This window comes from Littorina saxatilis, linkage group LG9, assembly GCF_037325665.1.
Source record: "Littorina saxatilis isolate snail1 linkage group LG9, US_GU_Lsax_2.0, whole genome shotgun sequence".
NCBI lineage: Eukaryota > Metazoa > Mollusca > Gastropoda > Littorinimorpha > Littorinidae > Littorina > Littorina saxatilis.
In genome coordinates, this window is record NC_090253.1 from 60,131,815 (window position 1) to 60,159,197 (window position 27,383).

The window sequence follows — 27,383 nt, forward strand, 5'->3', positions numbered from 1 at the left end:
AGTGTAATTTCATGCTGGTACAACCTCTGATAACTACGTACTTAGAATCGTTAAAGGCATATGTACGCGCTCCCGTGTTTACAAAGTGTAGTTTGCCCATAATCGATGTCAAACGCACCATAAGACCATGTAATGACGATATGTCGCCATGCGCGGACCATATACATGCATTACAGCTTGTTTTAGAGTCTCAAAAACTTTGGATGTCAACAAAGACGCGGAGTTATTTCCCTTGCGTCAACGTTACCTCTGTTGGCAAATCTATAAATAGGACGATCCAGATCAAAATGAAAATTAACATATCTCAACATTGAAGGGGTCCTAGACCACAATATTTTGCAGGGAACTTAATTTAGCATGTCTCCAGCTGTTGGTAAAGCAATTAGCGTGTATAGTCATCGAGTACATATGGCTTTAATGTATAAAGCAAACTCTGAATTCGCTCTAGAACAGCCTTTGATGATTACTCAGAACATAACAGACTGTGTATGTATACGGTAAACTCTGAATTCAGTCTGGGACAGCCTTCCATAGTTATTCATGGGGAAGGTGACATACAAAGCAAACTCATGAATTAATTTCTAAAGGTAAAGTTCGTCTGGTCCACCACCGCATGTCTCTCCAAACTTTTACATGTTAGAACAATATCCTTCCACGGACACACATACCAACAAAACAATATCCTTCCACGGACACACATACCAACAAAACAATATCCTTCCACGGACACACATACCAACAAAACAATATCCTTCCACAGACACACATACCAACAAAACAATATCCTTCTACGGACACACATACCAACAAAACAATATCCTTCCACGGACACACATACCAACAAAACAACAGCCTGACTGCTGTTTGCGCAGAGCTGGAATTTCTTGTTCAAATAATTTCGCAAATTGACATAGACGTCACTGACGATAATCATTCCCCCCAAAATCTGAACAAGCATAATCCCGAATTGAATTTGGGTAAATGTCTAAGCTGAAGGATCCCCGTATCCTGTGTAAAAGCCGGAACAAACCTGTGATGGTTAACACGGTCGCTTTCTTGAAAAGGAACCAGGGGCAGAGCAGTTAAGCCCGAAGGGGGGGGGGGGGGAGGGGGGGGAGGGGGGGTGGGGGGTGGGGGGGTGGCACATCCTGGGATCCAGGGACAACGCCCCGTTGGGAGCTGAAGAATTTTAGCTATTTTATAAACAATTTGTGGCTGATCCTTGATTTTAAACATGATCAACTGGTGTTAGCAGCCACTCATTATTTCTTTTAAAGTTAGTATTAAAAAATGTCAATTTATCTTCACTGATATCTGCTCCCGACATCGTATAGTATGGTTAGAAGGAAGACATGTCGCATAGGATTGGCAGTTAAAACTGTACAAAAATGATACTGATTAAACAATTACCTATTCCCCCGGCTTTACAGCCAGAAACAAGAACAAAATTCACAGACAGAAATTTTTTAATTTTCTTTTCCGGAACCCCTGTAACCACCCCCCTAATCCGCCCCTGGGAACCAAGTTATCCACTTCTGGTTATTGTCAACATTACAAAGATCCGAAAAGTGCACGTTCGCACTCGGGATGCTGGATTACTTTCAGGTCACACCGGTCATGTAAGAAAAAAGTGAAATTGGGACAAACTGGTCAACTGGTACAAACAATCAGACACTTTCTTTCTTTTCTTTATTTGGTGTTTAACGTTGCTTTCAACCACGAAGGTTATATCGCGACGGGGAAAGGGGGGAGATGGGATAGAGCCACTTGTCAATTGTTTCTTGTTCACAAAAGCACTAATCAAAAATTTGCTCCAGGGGCTTGCAACGTTGTACAATGTATTACGTTACTGGGAGAATGCAAGTTTCCAGTACAAAGGACTTAACATTTCTTACATACTGCTTGACTAAAATCTTTACAAAAATTGACTATATTCTATACAAGAAACACTTAACAAGGGTAAAAAGAGAAACAGAATCCGTTAGTCGCCTCTTACGACATGCTGGGGAGCATCGGGTAAATTCTTCCCCCTAACCCGCGGGGGGTACAATGAGACACAATAAACATCGTACACGTGTATGGAAATATACAAGAACATTATTTTCTGCACTGAAAGATCAGCCTGTCAGCCCTTTACGATTTATGAACAACATTAACATTAAGCTACTTCTTGTCATTTCTTTTATTTGTTTATTTATTTATTTATTCATTTATTTATGTATGTATGTATGTATGTATGTATTTATTAGTTTGTTTATTTATTCTATTATCTTTTTATATAATAAAAATGACTTATTTCAATACATAGACATTGTATTGTCATGTATTCAAAAGAAGTGTGTCTTTCTGTTTGTAACAAATGTGACCCTCCACCACGGAATGAGTCGCATGTCACCTTTGCATGATTTTCATATTATTACATTTTCCTAAATAGTTGTTTATGCTCTATACGGTGGTGAAAACCGTTTTAGAAAGTTATAAGCCTGTGACTAAGGTGACCCTCACACTGTTACCAGACACTCTCCGGACTTATATTAAGCCTAGCGCAGAACCGCGCGAGGTGACATGCGACTCATTTCGTGGTGGAGGGTCACAAATAAACAGTCAACACTGCTATTGGAAGAGTGAGAAAGACACTAAACACTCAACAACCAAACTAAACGCAATTGAGCAGCACCATTATGTACAATAAATAACAGTAATAATAAGTTAGTCATAGCTACGTGCAAGAAGATACAAGTTTTTTTCACTGGGCTCACTGTCGCTGACATAGTTAAACGCACAGTTCGTCCCATGAAAACACACTTCAGTTCGTCCCATGAAAACACACTTCAGTTCGTCCCATGAAAACACACTTCAGTTCGTCCCATGAAAACACACTTCAGTTCGTCCCATGAAAACACACTTCAGTTCGTCCCATGAAAACACACTTCAGTTCGTCCCATGAAAACACACACAGTTCGTCCCATGAAAACACACACAGTTCGTCCCATGAAAACACACTTCAGTTCGTCCCATGAAAACACACTTCAGTTCGTCCCATGAAAACACACTTCAGTTCGTCCCATGAAAACACACTTCAGTTCGTCCCATGAAAACACACTTCAGTTCGTCCCATGAAAACACACACAGTTCGTCCCATGAAAACACACACAGTTCGTCCCATGAAAACACACACAGTTCGTCCCATGAAAACACACACAGTTCGTCCCATGAAAACACACACAGTTCGTCCCATGAAAACACACACAGTTCGTCCCATGAAAACACACTTCAGTTCGTCCCATGAAAACACACACAGTTCGTCCCATGAAAACACACACAGTTCGTCCCATGAAAACACACACAGTTCGTCCCATGAAAACACACACAGTTCGTCCCATGAAAACACACACAGTTCGTCCCATGAAAACACACACAGTTCGTCCCATGAAAACACACACAGTTCGTCCCATGAAAACACACACAGTTCGTCCCATATGAAAACACACACAGTTCGTCCCATGAAAACACACACAGTTCGTCCCATGAAAACACACACAGTTCGTCCCATGAAAACACACACAGTTCGTCCCATGAAAACACACTTCAGTTCGTCTCACCATCTCAATCCGGCCAGGTTTTGATTCTGAATAAGACCATCCCTCCATTTGGTCTCATACCAAAAATCAACGCATAGTGAGAATCTGTAAATGAACTCATTATAAATATTATCACTATAGTATCTGTTAAGAAATTAATTCTCTGGTGGAGGAATGATCTTATCCCATAAAAACACTGTCTGAAATGTGATGATGAGTCGAATCAGACAGATTGGGCCTTTAAAATCAAAGCCTCGACGCCGACGAGGACTCGTTGTGTCATCGAAACAAACAAACATACGTCCGATCTGTGGGTCAGGCATAAAATAACCAGTCAGCTGTTAGCTTCTTTGGACCGAATGCAAAACGCATGCCAAGCATCAATGATCCGCTCATTTCAAGCGGCTATTATTCGATATCACAGGGGTAATTATGGAGGTTGCGGACGGAAACCGGAAACTCAATAGCGAAACAAGACAAAGATGACGTCATTTTCACTGTAGCCACATTGAGACGGCAGAGAGGTGGACTCGCTCTTGTAACTAGCGGTCATCGGTTCTGAAAAGACTATACGGTGAAACGGCACTTCTAGTACGTTATAACACCCCCACGGAACGTCTCCCCGGGGAACGAACTGGTTTCGCCATACGGGACGTTTTATCACCAGTGTGAGACGAGAAACATGACGTAATCTTTGTCTCGTTTCCGTTTTGAGTATTTGGCCGTTCTCCTCGAAACCTCTGTAAAATTCACCTGTCTGGTGCACTTGGGACAATACACACACAAAAACACACACAAAAACACACACTTTGAGAATGTCTTGTTAAAGGGGTACTGTAGACCGTTTCCAGAATTGTGTTCCATCACGAGTGTTTATTATTGGATTAATGTTGTTGCTGTGTGGTTTCTTAGCGCCCCCCCCCCCTGGGGCAAAAACCTTATTAAAAACTTGTGAAACGTGTTGTTGGTGAACACCAGGAAACTGCAGAGTATCACCCGTCCAGAAAATTGGTCTCGTCCTGGCATGAGCCTGAAAGAAAAAATAAGAAATTCTGCTGTTCACTGAGGCTGATTGTTGGAAATGAATCCGTCGGGTTTGGTTGTGAAATAGTGAATACCATTGCTTTTCCTCTGACAACATTTAATGACTTCACACGTGCTCATGTCCACGTGTTTCCGACACACCCCTCGCTAGGGGCGGGGATATAGCTCAGTTGGTAGGCGCGCTGGATTTGTATTCAGTTGGCCGCTGTCAGCGTGAGTTCGATCCCAGGTTCGGCGGAAATTTATTTCACAGAGTCAACTTTGTGTGCAGACTCTCTTCGGTGTCCGAACCTCCCCCCGTGTACACTACATTGGGTGTGCACGTTAAAGATTCCACGATTGACAAAAGGGTCTTTCCTGGCAAAATTGCTTAGGCACAGTTAAGGGGATGTGCGGGGGTGATTTTTGAGCTTTTGGGCAGATTTGGGCATTTAGACATTTTGACTGTTTGGAAAACTGTGGTCATTTTTCTTTCAATTTCTGCCGTTGATGTTGCATATACATGTTTTTTTTGTGCAATAAAAATAAATTCAATACACCAACCCTCGCCTGATTGCGTTCATTTGTCTTGAACTTGCCTTATTATTGCCGATTTTCAACACCTTGATCAGCAAATTTGAGCAGACGACAGGGCGAACACTGCATGACGTTGCTTGCTACATAGCCTCCCCTGTTTGCATGTGACCGTTGTTTCGTTATTTTCCGGACTACTTCGGCTCTAACGGAACATTTTCAATGTAGGTCAATCTACGCCAACTTCCTTATACGGAGAGTATGACGTATGATGTGATCTTGATTCGTTCAACCGGGGTCACGTGGTACAACAATGGCGCTTGTTTACAAGCAGTGAAAGTACACGCTCCTGTGCAAAAATGGTTCGCACCAAGCCATCAACAACCAGAGGAGCCCCAAAATCTACGAAAAAGAGGACAGATCAAGTGAAGAATCAATGGAAGGCGAAGAAATCAGTGCAATCAGCTTCTGTGCTGGCTGACGTGGCAGAATTAGTGCCGGTTTTGGGGTCGTCTGCTAGTGCTCGCGTCGATTCCTTCGACTGAAAACATTCTCGGCACGAAGACAAGAAGTGAGTTCAAAAAAGAATCGTATGAGAGGTTTGTGTCCGGTGGAGTTGACACTAAGTCATCTGCTGCTACTGAAACCATGGTAAAAACCCAGAGGGGTGTTGTAGACTTTGCCGAAGTAGACAGTATGGTTGCAAGTCTGTGCTGTCCACAGTGTAAAAACAAGTGCTTGTCTCTTTGCACAGACTCCAGACCAACAAGTGGCTTGGCAGTATTTGCCCAGGTGAACTGTTCTTCGTGCGAAGAGCCTGTGTATGAACAGTATCTTGCGACAAAATTTAAGGCCAAGACAAAAGTGTTCGACATGAACAGACAGCCCAGGTAGCAAAAGATCTGGAAATCATCTGCGGGACAGATGCCAGTTGCCACATATTGTACATATGTCAGAAATCGTATGGATACCACATGGTTACAATTTGTCATTTCTCACATGATCTGACCATGACCAGCGGCATATCATAGCCAGCTGGATTCTTGCTGGCGCGGTCAGCTACTCTACTTTTTAAAGCTGAATTATTTTAAAGCTTTTGTTTGTGAACAATTATGGTATTTATTTTGCGAATTATTGTATATTAATTACAAAAATGACAATTGAAAAATCTGAATTTGGGACAAAGTATATATTGTATGCCATTTTTGTTGTTGAGTGCGTCTAAACCCTCCAAATAAGGTTTTGAGTGTGTGTAAAAAAAATATTTATAATAAAGGTTTTTTTGCAATTTGTTTGTGTCATTTGTTATTTTGCAAAAAAAATGTATGTGATAACTTTTTGCAATCAGCCGAAGTTTGCTGTCTGAGTTTGACTATATTTTATAAGGCGAGCGTCCCCAGCCACCATGATCCTGCATGCGGGTTTTTTGTCTTTTTCATGCTGGAATGCGTGACACCTTCGCTATTCACGCCTTACATTTCGCCAATTTTTACGCAGATTGTTGCAGTCCAAACGATTTCACCACGCTTATTTGAAAAGGTGATTGCAATCTTTGTTTTCCTAATTTAATACCGTGCATTTATGTTTGTTCTTTATAAAAACAATTCTTTTTATGTTTATTTTTTTTACCTGTATTTAATTTTGACATTTTAACATAAAAATTAGTTATTCTTCTTGGTGACATTTTTTTTTATTTAGAATTTTAATTGCATTTATAACCTTTATTCGGTTATTTTTAAATTTATTTTCAGACAGTTTGGGTTCAAAGAATACATTTTATTTTTAACTCTCTTCATGCCACTGGCGGTAGCGTCCGCCAGCCTTTGTGTCTATACCACTGCACCACCGTCGGTAGCTACCGCCGAGAAAAATGTATGTCGTCAACTGTCGTAAACGGGCTCATTTGCATACTGACCTCTAGTACAACGCATGCGTACTGAATAAGAACGTTTTAACTTCCGCCATCTTCCTTCAAATTGCGGGAGCGTGCTTGTTTTCGATGTGAAAACTACAAAAGAAGATTCGTTTGTGGCGATTTGTGGTGTAGAGATGTAATGGGCGCTTTTTGGGCAGAGTTGTTAGGCAATAATGACAGCGACGACGATGCTTTTGAAGGATTTTCTTTGGAAGAGGTCGCCGAATCGATGAGGAAACTGCACATGCGATCCGAGTGTTGCAAGCACCAGAGCCAGAGTCTGATTCCGATGAAGAATACGACGAAGTGATCGGAGATTCGAAAATCAGTGTTTACGATTGTGACAGGTTACGAGTTCTGTGAGTTTCAACCTTTTTATTTTCGCTGTGTGACCGTGTCGTCTTCTGCTACACAAGTTTGAGCATCAATGTCTTGTACATTCATTTTGTCATTCTCACAAAAAATTTCAGGGCAATGCAATGAAAACTTTTTTTTTAATGATTTTTTTAATTCGGTAGGTGGTTAAATTACCAATTTCCCCCAAAATGCTTGGTTTACAGGTATAGGAAGAGTGTAAAATTACATGGCGTGAGAAGAGTTAAACAAATATTTTTATTTTATGTATTGGATTTTTATTAAATTTTTATCATAAAATTTGTTCTCAGTCTTTTTTTTTTTTATATTTGATAAAATAAATCTAAAAACAAAGAGACTGCCAACTTTCAATTAAAAAACATTTTGGTTAACAAAAAGTTGCTGAAGTTTTGTTTTTTGGTCAACTGAGCATTTAGACTACACTCATAATGTTTAGTTCAGTGAGCCATTTGTTTTAAGGGAGACAATAACAACTGCAAAGAGCAATATCTTTCAGTTATTTCCCTTGTTAATTAATGATCTCGATCATTTCCGGTTGGCGCTATGGAGTATGCCACATGTTGTGGCGTTTTTCACCCTTTTATCTTCCTGCCTTGTATTTTGAGTTGCTTATTGGATGTAAGGTAATCCTTGTCTTTCATTCTAAAATGAAGATTGATTGTCTAACGAAGTACTAAGTGAATTAACTGATGGAACAATTTGATTTCGAATTTGATGACTGATGCCGGGATTGGGAGGGGGGCCTCACGGTCGCATTCTCGATTTTATTTTTGTTTTGCCTAGAAGAACACTGTTCTATTCATCCAAGGTTGTTTTTTTTCTGAACGAGGTGTGAGTCAACTAACTTTTCCAAAAACATGATGTTGATTGATGTTGTGGTTTGGTTTTCAGAATAGAAGTTGTAAAATTAAAACAGTAACAGTGAAAATGCTCCGATTCGCCGGTCACATGCACACACAAATCGGGGAGGTTGCTAAATTACAACACATGTCTTACCCGTTCGCTTCAAATATAATCGTTTGAAACATTGTTCACAAGTAGACGAGACTCTGCTTTTCATATTCATGATATTGATAGTGATTGAATAATATATTTTATTCGCGAGCTGATCTACATAACACACGATGTAAAATTCAACCAACCCGATTTTTGTTGAAGTAAACAAATGTATGTAACCTGCGAATTGGATGGTAGTTTTTTACATTCTCATTTAACATTTATCAGCTTCCTGTCTGTTGGTAAACTTCTGGTTTCTAATCTACTGATTATACATGTATTCCAATTTTGTTTTCATTGATGAACAAGTGTGGACTATTTAAAGATTTGTTTCTGTCTTCATTTAAAAAAATGTCATCCATCAAATGACATGTAAATTGCATCTTCATCAAGTGTTAACTATTTCTGTGATATTTGTTCAGGGTGGCGGTAATGAACAGCTTCGGTCAGTTCAAACATACTCTGATCTGAACTACAAACTAGGACCTTGCGTATTGAGTCAATGTAAGTAACCATTCATATCGCTCTGCCTCATAAATCAATAACCGTTCAACTTCAAGATTTCTCTCTCTTCCAACCTCAAATTTTTTTCTCTTTGGTGAGTCAGGTTGTGACTTTTGTTTACATGGCAGACTTTGTACCAACTTTCCCCCTACTTTGAAACAATTTTAGTCAGCGCCAAATCAAATCAAAAGTGCTACCCTTGTGATGTAAACTGCTAAACAGTGCAAACTGTCAAACTTGTTTTAAGCAACGATTCTTGTCAGACTTTGTAGGCCAGTGCAGCTATTGGAGCTACCTCCTAATGCGACAAAAGCAGTTTGGCTATTGTTTGACTCTATAGCTAACCAATCAGTAAGCGGCGATAAGAAAAGTCAACGGAATATCTTTTTTATTCCACGGCCAAGTGCAGCAGCTTTTGTAGTCTTACCTTAATTGTTTTTAAATTATATTATACATTCCAATTTTGTTTTTGTTGTGAGTCACTGAGTGTGACTTTGAGGCTTGTGAATGATGAATCATTGTGTTCCTAATTAATTTCAAGGATTTATTTTTCAGAAAGCCATGAGTATGCAGACAGTGTGTTTGAACTTGAAGAAAGCTGAGATGGACAGTGACCTCAGCCCTCAACAGACAACATCGCCACAGACGCCGCTAACGCAGACTGTGGTTTCGCTACTGCGGCCAGGTGAAGATGTACAGGTATATCTCAATAGCAACAAATGCATCGTTGACAGCGACACATTTGTCAGGGTCTTTTTGTTTTATGAATTTGGCTTATTTTGTCTTTTATTCTTTTGTAGAACCTTTTTAAAGTAATAAAAGCAGATGTGTCAACACAATTTTTTTTTTTTACTGGTTTAGGGAAACAAATGCATTGTTTTCAGTAAAGAAGAAAAACAGGGTGGTATGTTGATGATTGCTTTATTTTTTTATTTTCAAATTACCCAGGCATGTGTGTTTTTTATTGATGAACAAGTGTGGACTTTTTAAAGATTTTTTTCTGTCTTCATTTAAAAAAAATGTCATCCATCAAATGTAAATTGCATCTTCATCAAATGTTAACTATTTCTGGGATATTTGTTCAAGGTGGCGGTAATGAACAGCTTCAGTCAGGTCAAACATACTCTGAACTACAAACAAGACCTAGCTTATTGAGTCCAGGTAAGTAACCATTCATATCACTCTGCCTCATAAATCAATAACTGTTCAACCTCAAGATTTCTCTCTCGCCCAACCTCAATTTTTTATTTTCTCTTTGGTGAGTCAGGTTGTGACTTTTGTTTACATGGCAGACTTTGTACCAACTATCCCCCTACTTTAAAACAGTTTTAGTCAGTGCCAAATCAATTAAAAAGTGCTACCCTTGTGTTGTAAACAGCGCAAACTATCAAACGACGATAAGCGATTATTGTTATAAGCAACGATTCTTGTCAGACTTTGAAGGCCAGTGCAGCTATTGGAGCTACCTCCTAATGCGACAAAAGCAGTTTGGCTATAGTTTGACTATACAGGACCTAGCATTGTAAGCCGTTCGGCGTACTTTACGCCGAAATAACATCTCCAGTACGCGGAACTCGATTTGGTGTACGCCGAAATGCAAAAACCTGTTATTCCCAAACGGTAAACCCAAACAGTCCCAGCTTTCGTTTTGTGCGCCGTTCGGTTCAATTCTCAATCGGTTTGACAGTTTGCTTGAGCACGCACTTCCTCTGGCATCGCGCGAGCATGCTTTGTGCCGGTGTTTTGTGGCTCTAGACTTGAAATAATGTATCGAAGCGACATTGTTGAACGTGGTCAGCCATTCAGTGACAAAGAATCCAGGTATTCCTGGAAGTGGGAATGGCTGGATTTTGTTCCGAAGGCAAGTCAGAAGAAGTAATGTGCCGATACGGACTATGGCATAATTTAGTTGCTCAATCTTCTTTGGGGGAGGGGGGGGGGGGGGTCATTTTAGGAGGGAAAAAAATCTCCAAAAAATCTTCAAATTCAGGGGGCGGCCCCCAGACCCCCGCCTTTGTAAGCTGAACACACTTTATCCAATGCTAGGCCCTGACTATAGCTAACCAATCAGTAAGCGGCTATAAGAAAAGTCAGCGGAATATCTTTTGTATTCCATGGCCAAGTCCAGCAGTTTTTTGAGTCGCTGCTAAGTCTTACCTTAATTGTTTCTAACTTGCTGGAGCCGTTCACATGGCTGACTTTTTGCCAGCAACCCAGGAGATATTTTTAAACAACTAAGTTGGGGAAAAGTTGTTTGCTCGTCTGCCATGTGAACAGCACTTAAATGTTTTCTGATGATCTAAAAGCGAAAATCTATAGGCAGGGGTATAGTTTTGTGTCAGTGTGATTATTCATCAATTTATTGCAACTCCTTTCAGTGCAGTTATTGAGTGACTGTCAGCTCGCTCCTACCCTTTTCACCTTTTTTTCTTCGTGTGTGTGTGAGAGTTATGCTCAGTAATTTGAGAAAACATAATAGACCCGTATCTATGAACCTTAACTGTCAAATTCTCTCAAAGATTTTATTCATTTAAACAAAAAATATTCATCATATTGTAAAAGAATGTAGTGTCCCCCAGCCATACTCATAGTAATATTTTCTCAGTTTTATTATTCAGAGGATTTATTTTTAGTTCTGTAACCTGAATGGGTTTTTTTGGTAAGAGTTTTTTGCAATTGCATATATATGTCTTCATCAAGCATTAATTATTTCTGTGATATCTTTTCAGGGTGGCAGTAATGAACAGCTTTGGTCAGGTCAAACATACTCTGAACTACAAACAAGACCTTGCTTTTTGAGTTGAGGTAAGTAACTATTCACATATCACTTAGCCTTATAAATCAATAACTGTTCAACTTCAAGATTTCTCTCTCTCCCAACCTCAATTTTTTCTTTTTTCTTTGGTGAGTCAGGTTGTGACTTAAGTTTTGTTCACATGGCAGACTCTGTACCAACTTTCCCCCTACTTTGAAACAATTTTAGTCAGCGCCAAATTATAACCTTCGTGGTTGAAAACGACGTTAAACACCAAATAAAGAAAGAAAGCGCCAAATCAAATCAAAATTGCTGCCCTTGTGATCAGCAAAAACGCTCAAACTTGTTTTAAGCGACGATTCTTGTCCGACTTTGAATACCAGTGCAGCTATCGGAGCTACCTCCTAATGCAGTAAGAGCAGTTTGGCGATAGTTTTGCTATAGCTAACCAATCAGTAAGCGGCGATAAGAAACGTCTGCGGAATATCTGTGTTATTCCACGGCCAAGTCCAGCAGTTTTTGGAGTCGCTGCTAAGTCTTACCTTAATTGTTTCTAAATTGCTGGAGCCGTTCACATGGCTGACGTTTTGCCGACAACCCAGGAGGTATTTTCAAACGACTTCGAGTCGGGGGAAAGTTGTTTGCTCGTCTGTCATGTGAACAGCACTTAAATGTTTTCAGATCTGAAAATCTAGGCAGGGATATAGTTTTGTGTCGGTGTGATTATTCATCAATTTATTTCAACTCCTTTCAGTGCAGTTTTTGAGTGACTGTCAGCTCGCTCCTACCCTTTTCACCTTTTTTTCTTCGTGTGTGTGTGAGAGTTATGCTCAGTAATTTGAGAAAACATAATAGACCAGTCTCTATGAACCTTAACTGTCAAATTCTCTCAAAGATTTTATTCATTTAAACAAAAAATATTCATCATATGTAAAAGAATGTAGTGTCCCCCAGCCATACTCATAGTAATAGGCTCAGTTTTATTATTCAGAGGATTTATTTTTGAGTCACTTGAGAAAAAGTGACTCTATGTAATCGGTCAGTGTTAGTCTGTCCGGCCGTCCGTAGACACCACCTTAACGTTGGACTTTTCTCGGAAACTATCAAAGCGATCCGGCTCATATTTTGTTTAGTCGTGACCTCCAATGACCTCTACACTTTAACGATGGTTTCGTTGACCTTTGACCTTTTTCAAGGTCACAGGTCAGCGTCAAAGGAAAAATTAGACATTTTATATCTTTGACAAAGTTCATCGGATGTGATTGAAACTTTGTAGGATTATTCTTTACATCAAAGTATTTACATCTGTAGCCTTTTACGAACGTTATCAGAAAAACAAGGGAGATAACTAGCCTTTTCTGTTCGGCAACACACAACTTAACGTTGGGCTTTTCTCGGAAACTATAAAAGTGACCGGGCTCAAATTTTATGTGAACGTGACTCCCAGTGACCTCTACACTTTGACGTCTGCTTTGGTGACCTTTGACCTTTTTCAAGGTCACAGGTATGTCTTGAAGGAAAAAAATTGAAATATCATATCTCTGAAACTATTCATCGAATTTGATTCAAACTTTATAGGATTATTCTTTACATCAAATTATTTACATCTGTATTGTGTTGTGAATAGCAATTTCTTCCTGTCCATCTGATGCCTCATATAATATTCAGAACTGCGAAAGTGACTCGATCGAGCTCCCGCAGTGGGGCACTGCGGTTATGAAATTAAAGGCCCCTCCTGTTTTTGGAACCGCAGGAGCTTTCTAGTTTGCTGTTAGGTAGATTTTTGGTTCCTCTTTCCTGTCATGCTCTCTTTTTCTTCATGAATTCTTTTCTTTTTTCTGCCTTCTTGCTCATTCACCTGTATTTTTTCCAAAAATCTCTTCTCTTGCCGCTTGTCTCGCGATTCATGTATAGTTTAATCTGTTAGTGTTCTGATGTAAGTCCAGCAGTAGATAGGTTAAGCCTATTTTAACATACTGGAAACTGGTAATCTTCCAGTAGGTATTAATTTAGTTTTACTAAAGCCTGCTGGGACACAAGTAATGGGTTAGTGCATTTGTAAACAGGAATCGCTTGACAAGTGGGCCCCCTTCATCCCCCCCTTCCTCGTCCTGATATGGCTCTGCGTAGTCGGCTGGACGTTAAGCAACAAATAAACAAACAAACAAACAAACTCGATCGAGCGTTTGCTCTTCTTGTTAGTTCTGTAACCTGAATGGTTTTTTTTGGTAAGAGTTTTTTGCAATTGCATATGTCTTCATCAAGCATTAATTATTTCTGTGATATCTTTTCAGGGTGGCAGTAATGAACAGCTTTGGTCAGGTCAAACATACTCTGAACTACAAACAAGACCTTGCTTTTTGAGTTGAGGTAAGTAACTATTCACATATCACTTAGCCTTATAAATCAATAACTGTTCAACTTCAAGATTTCTCTCTCTCCCAACCTCAATTTTTTCTTTTTTCTTTGGTGAGTCAGGTTGTGACTTAAGTTTTGTTCACATGGCAGACTTTGTACCAACTTTCCCCCTACTTTGAAACAATTTTAGTCAGCGCCAAATCCAATCAAAATTGCTGCCCTTGTGAACAGCAAAAACGCTCAAACTTATTTTAAGCGACGATTCTTGTCCGACTTTGAATACCAGTGCAGCTATCGGAGCTACCTCCTAATGCAGTAAGAGCAGTTTGGCGATAGTTTTGCTATAGCTAACCAATCAGTAAGCGGCGATAAGAAAAGTCTGCGGAATATCTTTGTTATTCCACGGCCAAGTCCAGCAGTTTTTGGAGTCGCTGCTAAGTCTTACCTTAATTGTTTCTAAATTGCTGGAGCCGTTCACATGGCTGACTTTTTGCCGACAACCCAGGAGGTATTTTCAAACGACTTCGAGTCAGGGGAAAGTTGTTTGCTCGTCTGTCATGTGTATAGCACTTAAATGTTTTCAGATGATCTGAAAATCTAGGCAGGGATATAGTTTTGTGTCGGTGTGATTATTCATCAATTTATTTCAACTCCTTGCAGTGCAGTTTTTGAGTGACTGTCAGCTCGCTCCTACCCTTTTCACCTTTTTTTCTTTGTGTGTGTGTGAGAGTTATGCCCAGTAATTTGAGAAAACATAATGGACCAGTCTCTATGAACCTTAACTGTCAAATTCTCTCAAAGATTTTATTCATTTAAAAAAAAATAATTCATCAAATGTAAAAGAATGTAGTGTCCCCCAGCCATACTCATAGTAATAGGCTCAATTTTCTCAGTTTTATTATTCAGAGGATTTATTTTTAGTTCTGTAACCTGAATGGGTATTTTTGGTAAGAGTTTTTTGCAATTGCATATGTCTTCATCAAGCATTAATTATTTCTGTGATATCTTTTCAGGGTGGCAGTAATGAACAGCTTCGGTCAGGTCAAACATACTCTGAACTACAAACAAGACCTTGCTTTTTGAGTCGAGGTAAGTAACCATTCATATATCACTTAGAGGGCTGTCACACATGCGACTGAGTCGCGCGATTTACCCTGTCACACAGCCGACTCAGTCGTAGAAAACAGCTACGACAAGTCTGCGACTCAGTCTCATGCGATTCACTCGTAGCTTTGAGGTTTAGAACATGTTCTATATTCCTGCGATCCAGTCGTCGGTCAATCGCAGGGGCAGAGCCAATCAGAACGCGTTGCTGCGGCCTTGACGCCGTGACGTAAAATAATGGCGGACTGTGGCGTACAGCGTCTCTTCGTCGATTCAAAACTTTTTGGAAGAACAGTTTTTTACTCAGATATAAAGGAGACGTTTTAGGCGTGTACAGCGGTCGGAAAACATTAATTGCAGCTGTCTGGGAACTTTATTTCTTGCAAAGGCCTAATGCTGAAAGGAATTTTTCAGAAAGGTAGAGCGAGGTTCGAACATTTAGCAAAGCGCGTTTGCCGTGTTCACTATGACACGTCACTTCTGCCCCGCTCGCGTGGAGTTATCGTTCTCCAGTCGTTCGTCTATCGTTCATCGTGTGACGGGTCAATGGCCTACGATGTGATGTGCGATCGGCCAAAGACTGAATCGCAAGACTGAATCGCAACGACTGAGTCGCCTGTATGACCGAGGCTTTAGCCTTATAAATCAATTACTGTTCAACTTCAAGATTTCTCTCTCTCCCAACCTCAATTTGTTATTTTCTCTTTGGTGAGTCAGGTTGTGACTTCAGTTTTGTTCATTTAAGTCGGTGCCAAATCAGATCAAATTTGCTGCCCTTGTGAACAGTGCAAACGCTCAAACTTGTTTTAAGCGACGATTCTTGTCAGACTTTGAAGGCCAGTGCAGCTATCGGGGCTATCGGAGCTACCTCCTAATGCGATAAGAGCAGTTTGGCGTTAGTTTGGCTATTGCTAACCAATCAGTAAGCGCCGATAAAAAAAAGTCTGCGAAAAATCTCTGTTAAAGAATGTAGTGTCCTCCAGTCATACAATTTTACACTGTCAAATGGTAAACATTTTCCTCTGGCTACACTTCATTCCATCAGGTTCTGTTTTTTCTCTTTTTTTTCCAGGTACCATGCCTCATGTAACAAAGTCTTGCAAGATGTCAGCCGATCAAGCTCACACATCTTCGTGATCGGGGATATCTGTTTCGGCACAGTCGGTGGTGCTAAACTCTGGCGATGGGGGAGAAGTTCTGTCCAAGACACCACCCCTGTGCATCATCCAGAAAGCTGAAGAGTGACTAACCTTGACCCACATTCAGAGTGTAGGACTGATTATCTTAAGATAACATATGATCCTGACACCAAATTTTAAAGCAGATTAATTCTTCTCAATCCAGAACTTGTCTTTAAATCATACTGCAGAGATTACATTCCCAGTGCTGCGATGGTTATTCACCACGCACACTCAAGGTCCAACCCTGAAGTGATGAGATAGTCATGGGTTCACTACAGAGCCTTTTTGGAGGAGAGTTGCGGGTACTTTTTTTGTTTTAGTTTTTTAAACTATACTTTAAAGCCTTTTTTTCCCTTAATGTGTGTGTGTTTGGCTGACTTGGGAGTATTATTCCTGCTGTGACTTTGTTTCATTGATTCCTTATGGAGAAAAGATACAAGTTGGCTTATTATTATGATATTGAATATAAAGTATGATCTTCAGACTGTTGTTTTGTCTTTTGTTGGGAAAATGTGTGATTGAGTGTGTGTCTGTGAGGTTCGAAGTATCGGTCAAACATATGACGAAGACATGTCATTCATACAGTAAACATGTGACATATAGCAAACAATATCATTTGTTTCATGGCAACCATGTAATTTGCATATGCCAATGTCATTTGTGATATGGCAAACACATGATTTTCATATGTCAGTGTCACTTGTAATGTGGTGTAAATGAGGTTTCCATATGACAATGTCACTTGTGATGTGGCAAACTGGTGTTTTTGACATGTCATTTTCACCTAAAAACCATATGGTAGCCATTCCAAAACCATTTGCAATTTATCTATGACTGACATATGGTTTTACTATATGATTTCCACATGCCATGTCATATGTTTGTCATATGCTGGGCATATTACTCTGCTGCCTGGGAGGCAGTGTATTCCTCACTTGCTTGTGGACTGGGAGCCACCACATTCAGAAATTTCTGTGAAAACATGGATTTAGCTGGACTTCACCACAAGACCTTTCATAGTCATACTCATGCCAGCCAACTATTCACACAACTGGAGAAATTCCGGAAGCATGTGTTCAGTGACACTGTTGCATATGTTCGAGAAGTTCATGCAAGATACTGTGGCACTACTCTTGGTGTCGACGACACCCTGAACATTATTGTGAGCTATGATGGCACCTGGCTTACTCGTGGACACTCTTCGCACATTGGAGTTGGGTGTGTTGTGGACTTACTTACTGGACTCTGTGTTGATGCCCATGTCATGTGTACCTACTGCCAGGTGTGGAGTCTACGGGGCAGAAGCTGTTTCAGGAAAAGCCAGAGGAGTATGCGGCCTGGCTCGTGGACCACTTAGACAAGTGTGAGGTGAACTATAAAGGTAAATTATATCTGTTTGCACAGACATATTTGAATAGAGTTTATTTCAAATTTAAGCAACTTACTCAAATAATAGCAAATTACAAGTAAATGTAATAGTGATGAGTGGATATTATTTTCCATGCATTCCAGTGAAACTGAAAACCAAAACCAAAGGCATGGATGATGGATTAAAAAAAAAAGCGTCATAAAGACAGATCATCAATTTATGATAATAATAATGAAAGTTGTAACACATGCGTAAAAATCCAATTTGTATCTTGAATAGTTCAGGGCATGGGGGAGTGCATGTGTGTGATGAAAATAATAAGAAAACACACACAGATAGATAGACAGACAGAGAGAGAGAGAGAGAGAGAGAGAGAGAGAGAGAGAGAGAGAGAGAGAGAGAGAGAGAGAGAGAGCTGTATCTACAGCATCAAGAGAGATTCACAAGTCTTCAGAATCAACGGGCTTCCCAGAACTGAGGGAGCTAGAATAGTGGTCAGGGGATGGCAAATAGTACATGTATGTGTGGCACAATACAAGTGTATTTAAAAACGTTCAAATGGTATCAATTAATGCATTATGCTTAACGTTTACAATCTAACAATGTTCAGTGCACCTATACCTGCTGCTAGAAATTTAATATTCAGTAATTTGGTAATTCCATGTTTATTTCATTTTTTTCCGCATTAATTATAATTGAAGTATTAGCTGGACAATGACTGTGAATAACACATGCGCGCACACACACACACACACTTAAAAAATACTCTGTTTGCAAATTACATTTCTTATTTTGTTCTTGTTTGCAGGCTCATCAGGATGATGGAGGTGGAAGCAGCCCGTGTCATATGGCGTCGATCGGTGAACACCAACAAGCTTCGCTCACAACACTACTGTCGGACGGTGACTCCAAGACTTTTACATAGCTCAACGACATCAAGCCCTATGGTGAGGATATTCACATTGACAAGGAAGAGTGTGCGAACCATGTGAGTAAACGACTTGGTACAGCTCTTAGAGAGTTCAACTTTGGACCTGCTGCTGCTGCCAACTCTGCCCAGTTCTTCGGATTCTAGACTGCAGACATCACATGAAGAGGCTTGGAGCAGCCAGGATGCACAAGAGGGTGCGGAACAGTCTGAAGGCTGTGAGAGACAAGCAAAGTAAAAGGAGAGACAAAGTGTGGGCAGCCAAGTCAGAGAGACTGGAAGAACTTGTTCATGCAGCTGGAAGGTGGCCCTGCATATGCTGCAGGCATGTTCTAAGTTTTGACTAAATGTTTTAACTTAGACGGGGAATCGAGATGAGGGTCATGGTGTATGTGTGTGTGTATAAAGTGATTCCGAGGAAACTACTGGACCAATCTTGACAAAACTTAACATGAGAGTTCCTGAGTGTGATATCCCCAGATGTTTTTTTCCATTTTTTGGAAAGATGTCTTTGATGACGTCATATCCGGATTTTTTTAGGCAGTTGAGGCAGCGCTGTATCACCCTAATTTTTCAACCAAATTGATTGCAATTTTGGTAAAGCAATCTTCGACGAAGTCCGGACTATAATATTGCATTTCAGCTCAAAATCTTAAAAATAAATTAATGAGTTTGCTTGTTAAAGTTGTCATTAAAATCTAATTTTTAGTTACAAATTAAATCTTGACTGCATTGCATTCCTCATTTTTTCCTGAATTCAAAAATATATAGAAATGTCATGTTCACTCTAACAATGTGCTCATAATTACAGAAAATAGGTTTAGTAAGTACTACATATATATGGTCTCATGCTTTGCGGAGACGAGCGTGATCCGTCTCGGTATTGTTAGCCGAGACTATCTAAATGTATCTCGTAGTCTTGGTGATGACTGGTTTGTGGTGTTGATATTTAAGTTTCATACCGATTGACTAAATGTTTTTATATCGCTTTAGGCGACTTGTCATTGTTATTGTGGTTAACATTATTCTCATATATATTGTGGTTATTGTACGCGTGCAATTGATGACTTGGGTACGTTTCGTAATTTGGAGCTAGCTTGTGTGTGTGTGTGGGTGTGTGAATGTGAGCGAGTGAGCGAGCTTTTTGTGGTGTGCATGCTGTGATTGGGAGTGTGTGTATGCATTGTTTGTAACTCGGAACAAACAATTTTCCAGGTGTACTGCACATGTTTGAAATAACTTATGTTTTATGTCTTCCCTAACTTTTAAACGGTGTCTCTAAGGTGTGAAAAACATTCCTCAGTGTGGAATTTGGTGATACATGTATGTATTTTGAGTTTAATTACAACTATCAATGGTTTCAAAACAAATTGTGTGCGTTTTTGCCTTTTCCTCAGTTTGCATGTTTTGACATTTGGGAACAACATGATTTCAAATCTACTGGTTAGATTTCTGTGAAATTCTGCATACTTGTACTTTTACATACTATCTACAGAGTTACCATTTGAATAATGAATCGGAAAAGAAATGTTGGCTTTACGATTTTTTTAATATTAAATTTTACGCAAAATTTCAACATTATGATAAAAAAAATTTTTTTTAAATAACTGTAATACTCACAGAAAAAATAAATGGTAAATCTGTAGATATGATCTAAATCTATATTTATGCAAAATATTGGACAGAAATCGAGCATTTGGATATGGAAAAAACGGTTCCTAAAATCCAATATGGCTGCTGTTTACTTTCCTGTTTCTATAGCAACGACATACACAATAAACAAACACATTAACGTTTCTTAATTCAGAGACCATCAGTATTATAACAAAAGCGACACAAACAGTGCTGATCATCATATATGGAAAATAGCGATTTGGCCCTCACATGGCCTTAATAATTGTCTACCTATACCCGTGTGACTTGGAATAATAGGCCGTGAAAGGTAAATATGCGCCGAAATGGCTGCAATCTACTGGCCGTATAAAATTTCATTTCACACGGCATCATTGCAGAGCGCCTAGAACTGTACCCACGGAATATGCGCGATATAAGACTCATTGATTGATAGTGATTGGTCCCAATGTTTGTCCGAGTAAAATGCAAGGGTACTCACTCTTATACAACCAATACAAACCTGACAGAGTTATTTTCGGAATTCGGCTATTTACAGTTGAACGTACATGTATAATGTTTACCATTTGGTTTCCTGACAAGGCACTACCAGAGACACCAAACAGACAGACACATTCACTTTCGAAGTATTTACATACAGATACACACAGACATTAAGACAGACATACTTACATACATACAGACAGACAGACAGACAGACAGACAGACAGACAGACAGACAAGCAAACAGGCAAGCAGACAGACACAGATAGACAGGCAAGCAGACAGACAGACAGACAGACAGGCAGGCAGACAGGCAAGCAGACAGACAATTGTCGTACCTTTGGCATCCGGCGATAAAGGGACGGAGCATTGCGAGGTTCCCTGACACCGACACGTCTCATCCCCACACTCTGACACAATCATGATACAATGACACAATCATGACACAATGACACAATCATGACACAATGACACAATCATGACACAATCTTGACATTCAATTATGACATTAAATTAGGAAAAACAAAGAGAGAACAAAAGTTAAAAGAACAAACATTTTAAGGAAAACACGATCTTTTCACTTACAATGCGACAAAAGAAAGATGATTACGGTTGAAGAACAGAAAGAACGAAAGAATCAAGACCAAAGAAAACGCACACACGCACACACACGCACACACACACTATACCACGAACGCACGCACATGCACTCCTGCAGATGCACACACATTCGCGCGCGCATTCACACAGACACAGATCACGTCATTTTCACAGACAGACAGAAATACACACACACACACACACACACACACACACACACACACACACACACACACAAACACACACATACACACACACAAACACACACACACACAAACACACACAAACACACACACACACACACACAAACACACACACACACACACGCACACACACAAACACACACACACACACACACACACAGAAACACACACACAGAAACACACACACACACACACAAACACACACACACACACACACAAACACACACACACACACACAAACACTTCCCCCGCCCCCACCACCAATACACATTAACAACTCCATCGCCTACCTTGTCCCAACGAAGGTCGTATTCGACAGCGGTCATTGAGGCAGCAAAAGTATCTCTCGTCTTGGCACCGCGCGCATGGACCCTCAGTGGTTGTAGTCGTCGGCGCTGATGGTGTCGTCGTCGTTGTTGGTGATGCTGTCGTCGTTGATGATTCTGTGGATGTCGTCGTCGCTACCGAAGATGTTGATGTCGTTGATTCCGTTGATGTTGTCGTCACTTCTGTAGATGTTGTCGGTGTTGGTTTCGTTGTTGATGTTGTCGGTTCTGTTGATGTTGATGGGGTTGTGGTTGTTGTAGTTGGAACAGTCGTTGTCGTTGGTGTTGTTGTAACCGTTGATGTCGTCGTCGCTAATGTAGGTGTTGTTGGTGTTGGTGTTGTCAATGGGATAATCGTTGTTGTTGTTGTTGGAACCGATGATGTTGTTTCTGATTGGGTTGTAGCTGTCGTTGATGTTTTGGTTGTCGTTTCTGGTACAGACGTCGTCGTTGTTGGAATATTCGTTGTTGTTAAAATACTTGTCGTCGTGGTTTCAGCCGAAGTAGTTGTTGTGGGACTGGTGGTCGTTGTTCTCGGCAAGGTGGTTGTCCGGACTGCAGACTGTGTGGTCGCAAATATTGTTGGGATTTCTGTGGTTGTCTTAGTTGTGGTTGTTGTTGGTATTACCATTGTCGTTGATGTCGTAGGTTTAAGGGAAGAGGTAGTGGTTGTTGTTGATGGTGGTGCAGTTGTGGGTGATAAACACAATCCTACACAGACAAGTGTGTCATATAGTGGTCCAAGTAATTTGTCATTGTTAAAACTGTCTGTAGCAAAATGAATGGTCGAATGACTCACCAGCGTAATAATATGGTTGAAGATATTTGTTTTCTGAACTGTTAGAAAATTAATAGTAAAAAGATAGCTTTTGATTCTGTGTGCGACAATGGTACTGAATTTCTTTGTTGTGTTTGTGACTATTATTTCTGGCAGAAAAAGAAGGAAAACGGAGGCCAATAGACAGTGATGGGCAGTTCTGAAAGAGCGACACAGAAAGAAGAAGAAGAACAAGAACAAGAGCAAGAGCAAGAACACGAGCAAGAACACGAGCAAGAACACGAGCAAGAACACGAGCAAGAACAAGAGCAAGAACACGAGCAAGAACACGAGCAAGAACAAGAGCAAGAACACGAGCAAGAACAACACGAGCAAGAACACGAGCAAGAACAAGAACACGAGCAAGAACACGAGCAAGAGCAAGAACAAGAACACGAGCAAGAACAAGAACACGAGCAAGAACACGAGCAAGAACAAGAGCAAGAACAAGAACACGAGCAAGAACACGAGCAAGAACACGAGCAAGAGCAAGAACACGAGCAAGAACACGAGCAAGAACACGAGCAAGAACAAGAGCAAGAACACGAGCAAGAACAAGAGCAAGAACAAGACCACGAGCAAGAACAAGAACAAGAACACGAGCAAGAGCAAGAACAAGACCACGAGCAAGAACAAGAGCAAGAGCAAGAACACGAGCAAGAACACGGGCAAGAGCAAGAGCAAGAACACGAGCAAGAACACGAGCAAGAACACGAGCAAGAACAAGAACACGAGCAAGAGCAAGAACACGAACAAGAACAAGAAACGAACAAACAAACAACTGCCAATGAATCATACGTATGCACTCACAAAGCAAAGCGACAATGGTGTGTTATTGTTACAACATGACGTTTAATCACAGGCCTTATTACGTCACAGAAGCACAAACTCAGAGCCAGCTGAATCCGTATCTTCAAATTAATGTTAAAAAATGTTTACAGCCCCGTTATTAGCAATGAATTTACAGCGATAAAAATGAAACTAGCTACTGGCCCCTACGTAACAGTAACTCTGCAACATGTATCAACGATATATCACTTCCCGTATTTCAATCAATCGTGTTGAATATTTATGAACAATGTGAATATCGTAAAATGTTAAAATGGTACTTCATGCATATCATACCATTTCTTTCACTACTGACGTATGCTTTGTCTTTACCCTTTCAGAGATATTTCAGTGAAAATAGCCTCATCACCTTTTATAAAATATGTGAATTAATTCATATTACTGTGCCAGATAAACAAAATGATCAGGAGGATAGCGCCTTTAAAACACAGGAAAGTATTAACGAGAAAACCCACATGAAAAATGAACAAAATGATCAGGAGGATAGCGCCTTTAAAACACAGGAAAGTATTAACGAGAAAACCCACATGAAAAATGAACAAAATGAGCCTTGATCTGTCATGAAATCCTCACAAAACGTCAGATGAAAAGCGGCGAATAAAGCCACAGCTGTTACAATGTAGTCTACTTATGAGACAGTTTAAGGCATTCAAGATTAAAAGGCAGAGATTTATTGCATGTACATGTACTAAACATAGAAAATGTGAAAAGTAAGACACAGGACTACTCCCAGGAAAACATTAGCTTGAATCCACATTCTCCAAATATTTAGACATTTCATACTTCTTCGCTAGAACAGAAAGGAGTATTTATATTTATATACCTCCATCTAAAAAAATCAAAAGGGTTTCCATCCAACGTTACAGTAACCGACTTTCTAAGGGTTTACTGTTACAACAAAGTTAAAGGTACTGAACTTGTCAAATCCAGGTGCACGGAGCCCCTGGGGCTTTTAGTCATACCTCAGGCAGCTATCCGTTAGAAGAACTACCAAGTTTCATTGACTTGCACCCAAATTGTCAAGAACTGCGATTTTTTTACGAATTAATTTCGTACTCGGACCCGGCTGGTCTTGGCCTATTTTTGGATCTAAATTTAGATCAGGTAGATCACCACATCATGCACAAAAAGACCCGTCACTCGCAAACTATGTCAGACGTCATCATGAGTTTGTGTAAAACAAAATGGAGGCCGGAATCACTCAGTTGAATCGAACTCCGACCAAACACCAACGTAATAACTAGGTTAATTTATGCACTCGCGTGATCAAGAAACTGTCGAGCTTCACAGATGTCGTCGTTGGGTAGTTTTGGGTTTGTTTTACAACCACAGGAGGATTTTTGAACTGTAAATGCACTCAGCTGCAACAAAAACGCAAAACGAAGGCTGTGAGCTGCACTGTGCCTTTAACACACGACCATAGTAAAAGGAGAGATAGACAGCGTTTAGATTTGTTTTATCAATAACTGGACAGTTCTAAAAAGGTTCAGAAAACATTGAGCAGAATCCAGAAACAGAAAGACAGCTAATGTTCCAGAATTCAGAACAAAAAAACAAGAACGTTAGTTATTTGAACGTTTAATTTCTGATTAAACAAAACAAAACAAAATGTAACAATCACATAACGTATTGTTATGTCATAAATTAACCGTTCCAATAACTTACCAATCATGTTTCTTGATTCACGCAATTTTTATAGTGTTTTTAAAAATCACAGGTCTGAGACAATTGATTCAAAAGTGGGCGAGCTTTATACCTCCTTAGCACGAACACTGTACGAGTTCATATCTTCTGGAGAGAGAGAGAGAGAGAGAGAGAGAGAGAGAGAGAGAGAGAGAGAGAGAGAGAGAGAGAGAGAGAGAGATAGAGAGAGGGTGGAGAGAGAGAAAGGGAGAGAGAAAGAGAGAGAGAAAGAGAGAGCGAAAGAGAGAGAGTGTGTGTGTGCGTGTGTGCGTGTGCGTGTGCGTGTGTGTGTGTGTGTGTGTGTGTGTGTGTGTGACAGAGACATAGTTTTAAGCTTCAGATAGTTATCTTGACCAGCCATCATATCGTGCTTTCGTGGAATTCAAATTCAAACGAACTTTGTTGATATAGATAGAGAGAGAGCACATACCATTCAAAGTGTACGACATTTGTATTTCTAAATGAAGAGCATGAACGGTGACACCACCATTAATGAATGATTGTCTCTTCACAGTTGTTCCCCTCTACAAAGCTAATGAACCTCATATATTTGTAAAGTTCTTCTTTATTTTATCAGTGTTTAGATTATAAAAATGCAGTCAGTAGGAAAAGCTGTATATATCAACCAAGGTAACCATGCGTAGTTCTAGTTACATTTTTTTGCGTGTTAACATTCCACAAAGACAAAGTCGCCCCATATGTTGCAGACAGTACACGCATAACGCATGTGCCATGTTGACACCTGAAAACATTCAAAGTCGCCCCATATGTTGCAGACAGTATACGCATAACACATGTGCCATGTTGACATCTGAAAACATTCAAAGTCGTAGCCCGTTTGGATTTAAACCACGTTTCGGAAAAAAAATGTCAAAATACAATTATAAATCGCGTACAAGACATCTGTAACAGTTACGCTGCTACTGAAATAAAGAACCAAAAAACAAGAACGGTTGGTTATCGAAACGTTTAATCACAGATAAAACAAAACGTTCACACATTTTCTTTTTGCCCGTGATGAAAGGTTTCAATAGCCAGCCTTTCTTGTTGCCCGTGATGAAAGGTTTCAATAGCTAGCCTTTCTTGTTGTTATTGCTGTTATTTAATCATTAATTGTCTAGTTTCGCATCTCATCTTTTCGACAAAGAGAAATGATTCGAGGATGTCAGCTGCTTGTTGAAAATGTTCTGTTCACACTTCCCAGTCCATGACGTGCTGGTCGGGATTCATTCCACATAACTCTCCCTCACAGTTGCGCTCTCAGGACTTCTCTCCCTTTCCGTATTTGATTTCACACAAACAAGCGGGACTTTGAATGTTCCAAACTGTCCACATGACATCGACCTTCCGATTGATTCACTTAGTAGACCGCCCCCATTTCACACCGTGAGATTTGAAATCCGTTTTGTAATATAGATTATTTGCAACGCATGCAGACTAAAAGCACGAATTAGCACATCAGTGAGTTCATTTCCAGAAACACGGCCCCTTTAAATGAAAGGCGAGATGGTGTGAGTTTTGATCCCCCGCGCATGAAGTGATCGCGATGTGGCTGCTAGGCTGACATGACAGTGATGTGTTGAGCCGTGTTGACGTTATCATTGGCACTCACCTGCATTGGGAAAAACAGAACACAATGTTTAGTTGACAGCGCTGCAACGCATAGGGTCGCCAAGTTGCAAATGGTTGAACGATACACACGTAGATTCATGGACTTAGCGGGACAGTGAGAGACAGAGACAGCCAGCCAGCCAGCCAGCCAGCCAGCCACACGAACTCACGCACGCATGCACTCACGCACGCACACACACACGCACACACACACACACACACACACACACACACACACACACACACACACACACACACACACACAGATGTAGACTTAATATAACTTAAACAAATAAAAATCACATGCAACCATCATATACCCTCTACAAATTTGCCTGGGCTTCCACGTGAATTTGTGTATCTCAGAGAGAGAAAGAGAGAGAGAGTGGAAAACAGACAGTCAAAGACAGACAGACAGACATTTACAAACAGACAGACAGACAGAAAAAGAGAGCACGATGAAGTAATGTACATACCAGAATTGGTAGGCGAAGTAGGATCAGAGCATGTCGTGTTATCCTTACATGGACATGAGTTGGCACCACATTCTGAAACA

The 27,383-nt window shown here is 40.2% G+C and overlaps 1 protein-coding gene and 2 long non-coding RNA genes across 6 annotated transcripts in view; 2 read left to right on the forward strand and 1 right to left on the reverse strand.

The window, feature by feature from the left end:
• Nucleotides 1-3,715: 3,715 nt before the first annotated feature.
• Nucleotides 3,716-27,383, reverse strand: part of LOC138976669 (uncharacterized) — a 72,067-nt gene continuing 48,399 nt past the window's right edge. For all 3 annotated transcript variants that reach the window (XM_070349547.1, XM_070349545.1, XM_070349546.1), the window contains exons 6-9: nucleotides 27,304-27,375; nucleotides 21,832-22,578; nucleotides 21,077-21,148; nucleotides 3,716-4,611 (exon numbers count right to left, since the gene is read on the reverse strand). In XM_070349547.1, coding sequence (XP_070205648.1) covers nucleotides 4,574-4,611; nucleotides 21,077-21,148; nucleotides 21,832-22,578; nucleotides 27,304-27,375 — 929 coding nt within the window. In that variant the 3' untranslated portion in view covers nucleotides 3,716-4,573. The remainder of the gene's footprint in view (nucleotides 4,612-21,076; nucleotides 21,149-21,831; nucleotides 22,579-27,303; nucleotides 27,376-27,383) is intronic.
• On the forward strand, nucleotides 7,941-16,808 carry LOC138976671 (uncharacterized). Of its 2 annotated transcripts, none has more exons than XR_011459109.1 (8): nucleotides 7,941-8,051; nucleotides 8,847-8,928; nucleotides 9,484-9,627; nucleotides 10,015-10,089; nucleotides 11,658-11,733; nucleotides 13,978-14,053; nucleotides 15,055-15,130; nucleotides 16,218-16,808. It is a non-coding gene; the product is annotated as an uncharacterized lncRNA (long non-coding RNA). The 2 variants fall into 2 exon arrangements; XR_011459110.1 differs by having other exon boundaries at nucleotides 7,974-8,046.
• LOC138976673 (uncharacterized) lies at nucleotides 17,261-20,352 on the forward strand. The gene is made up of 2 exons (XR_011459111.1): nucleotides 17,261-17,707; nucleotides 18,504-20,352. It is a non-coding gene; the product is annotated as an uncharacterized lncRNA (long non-coding RNA).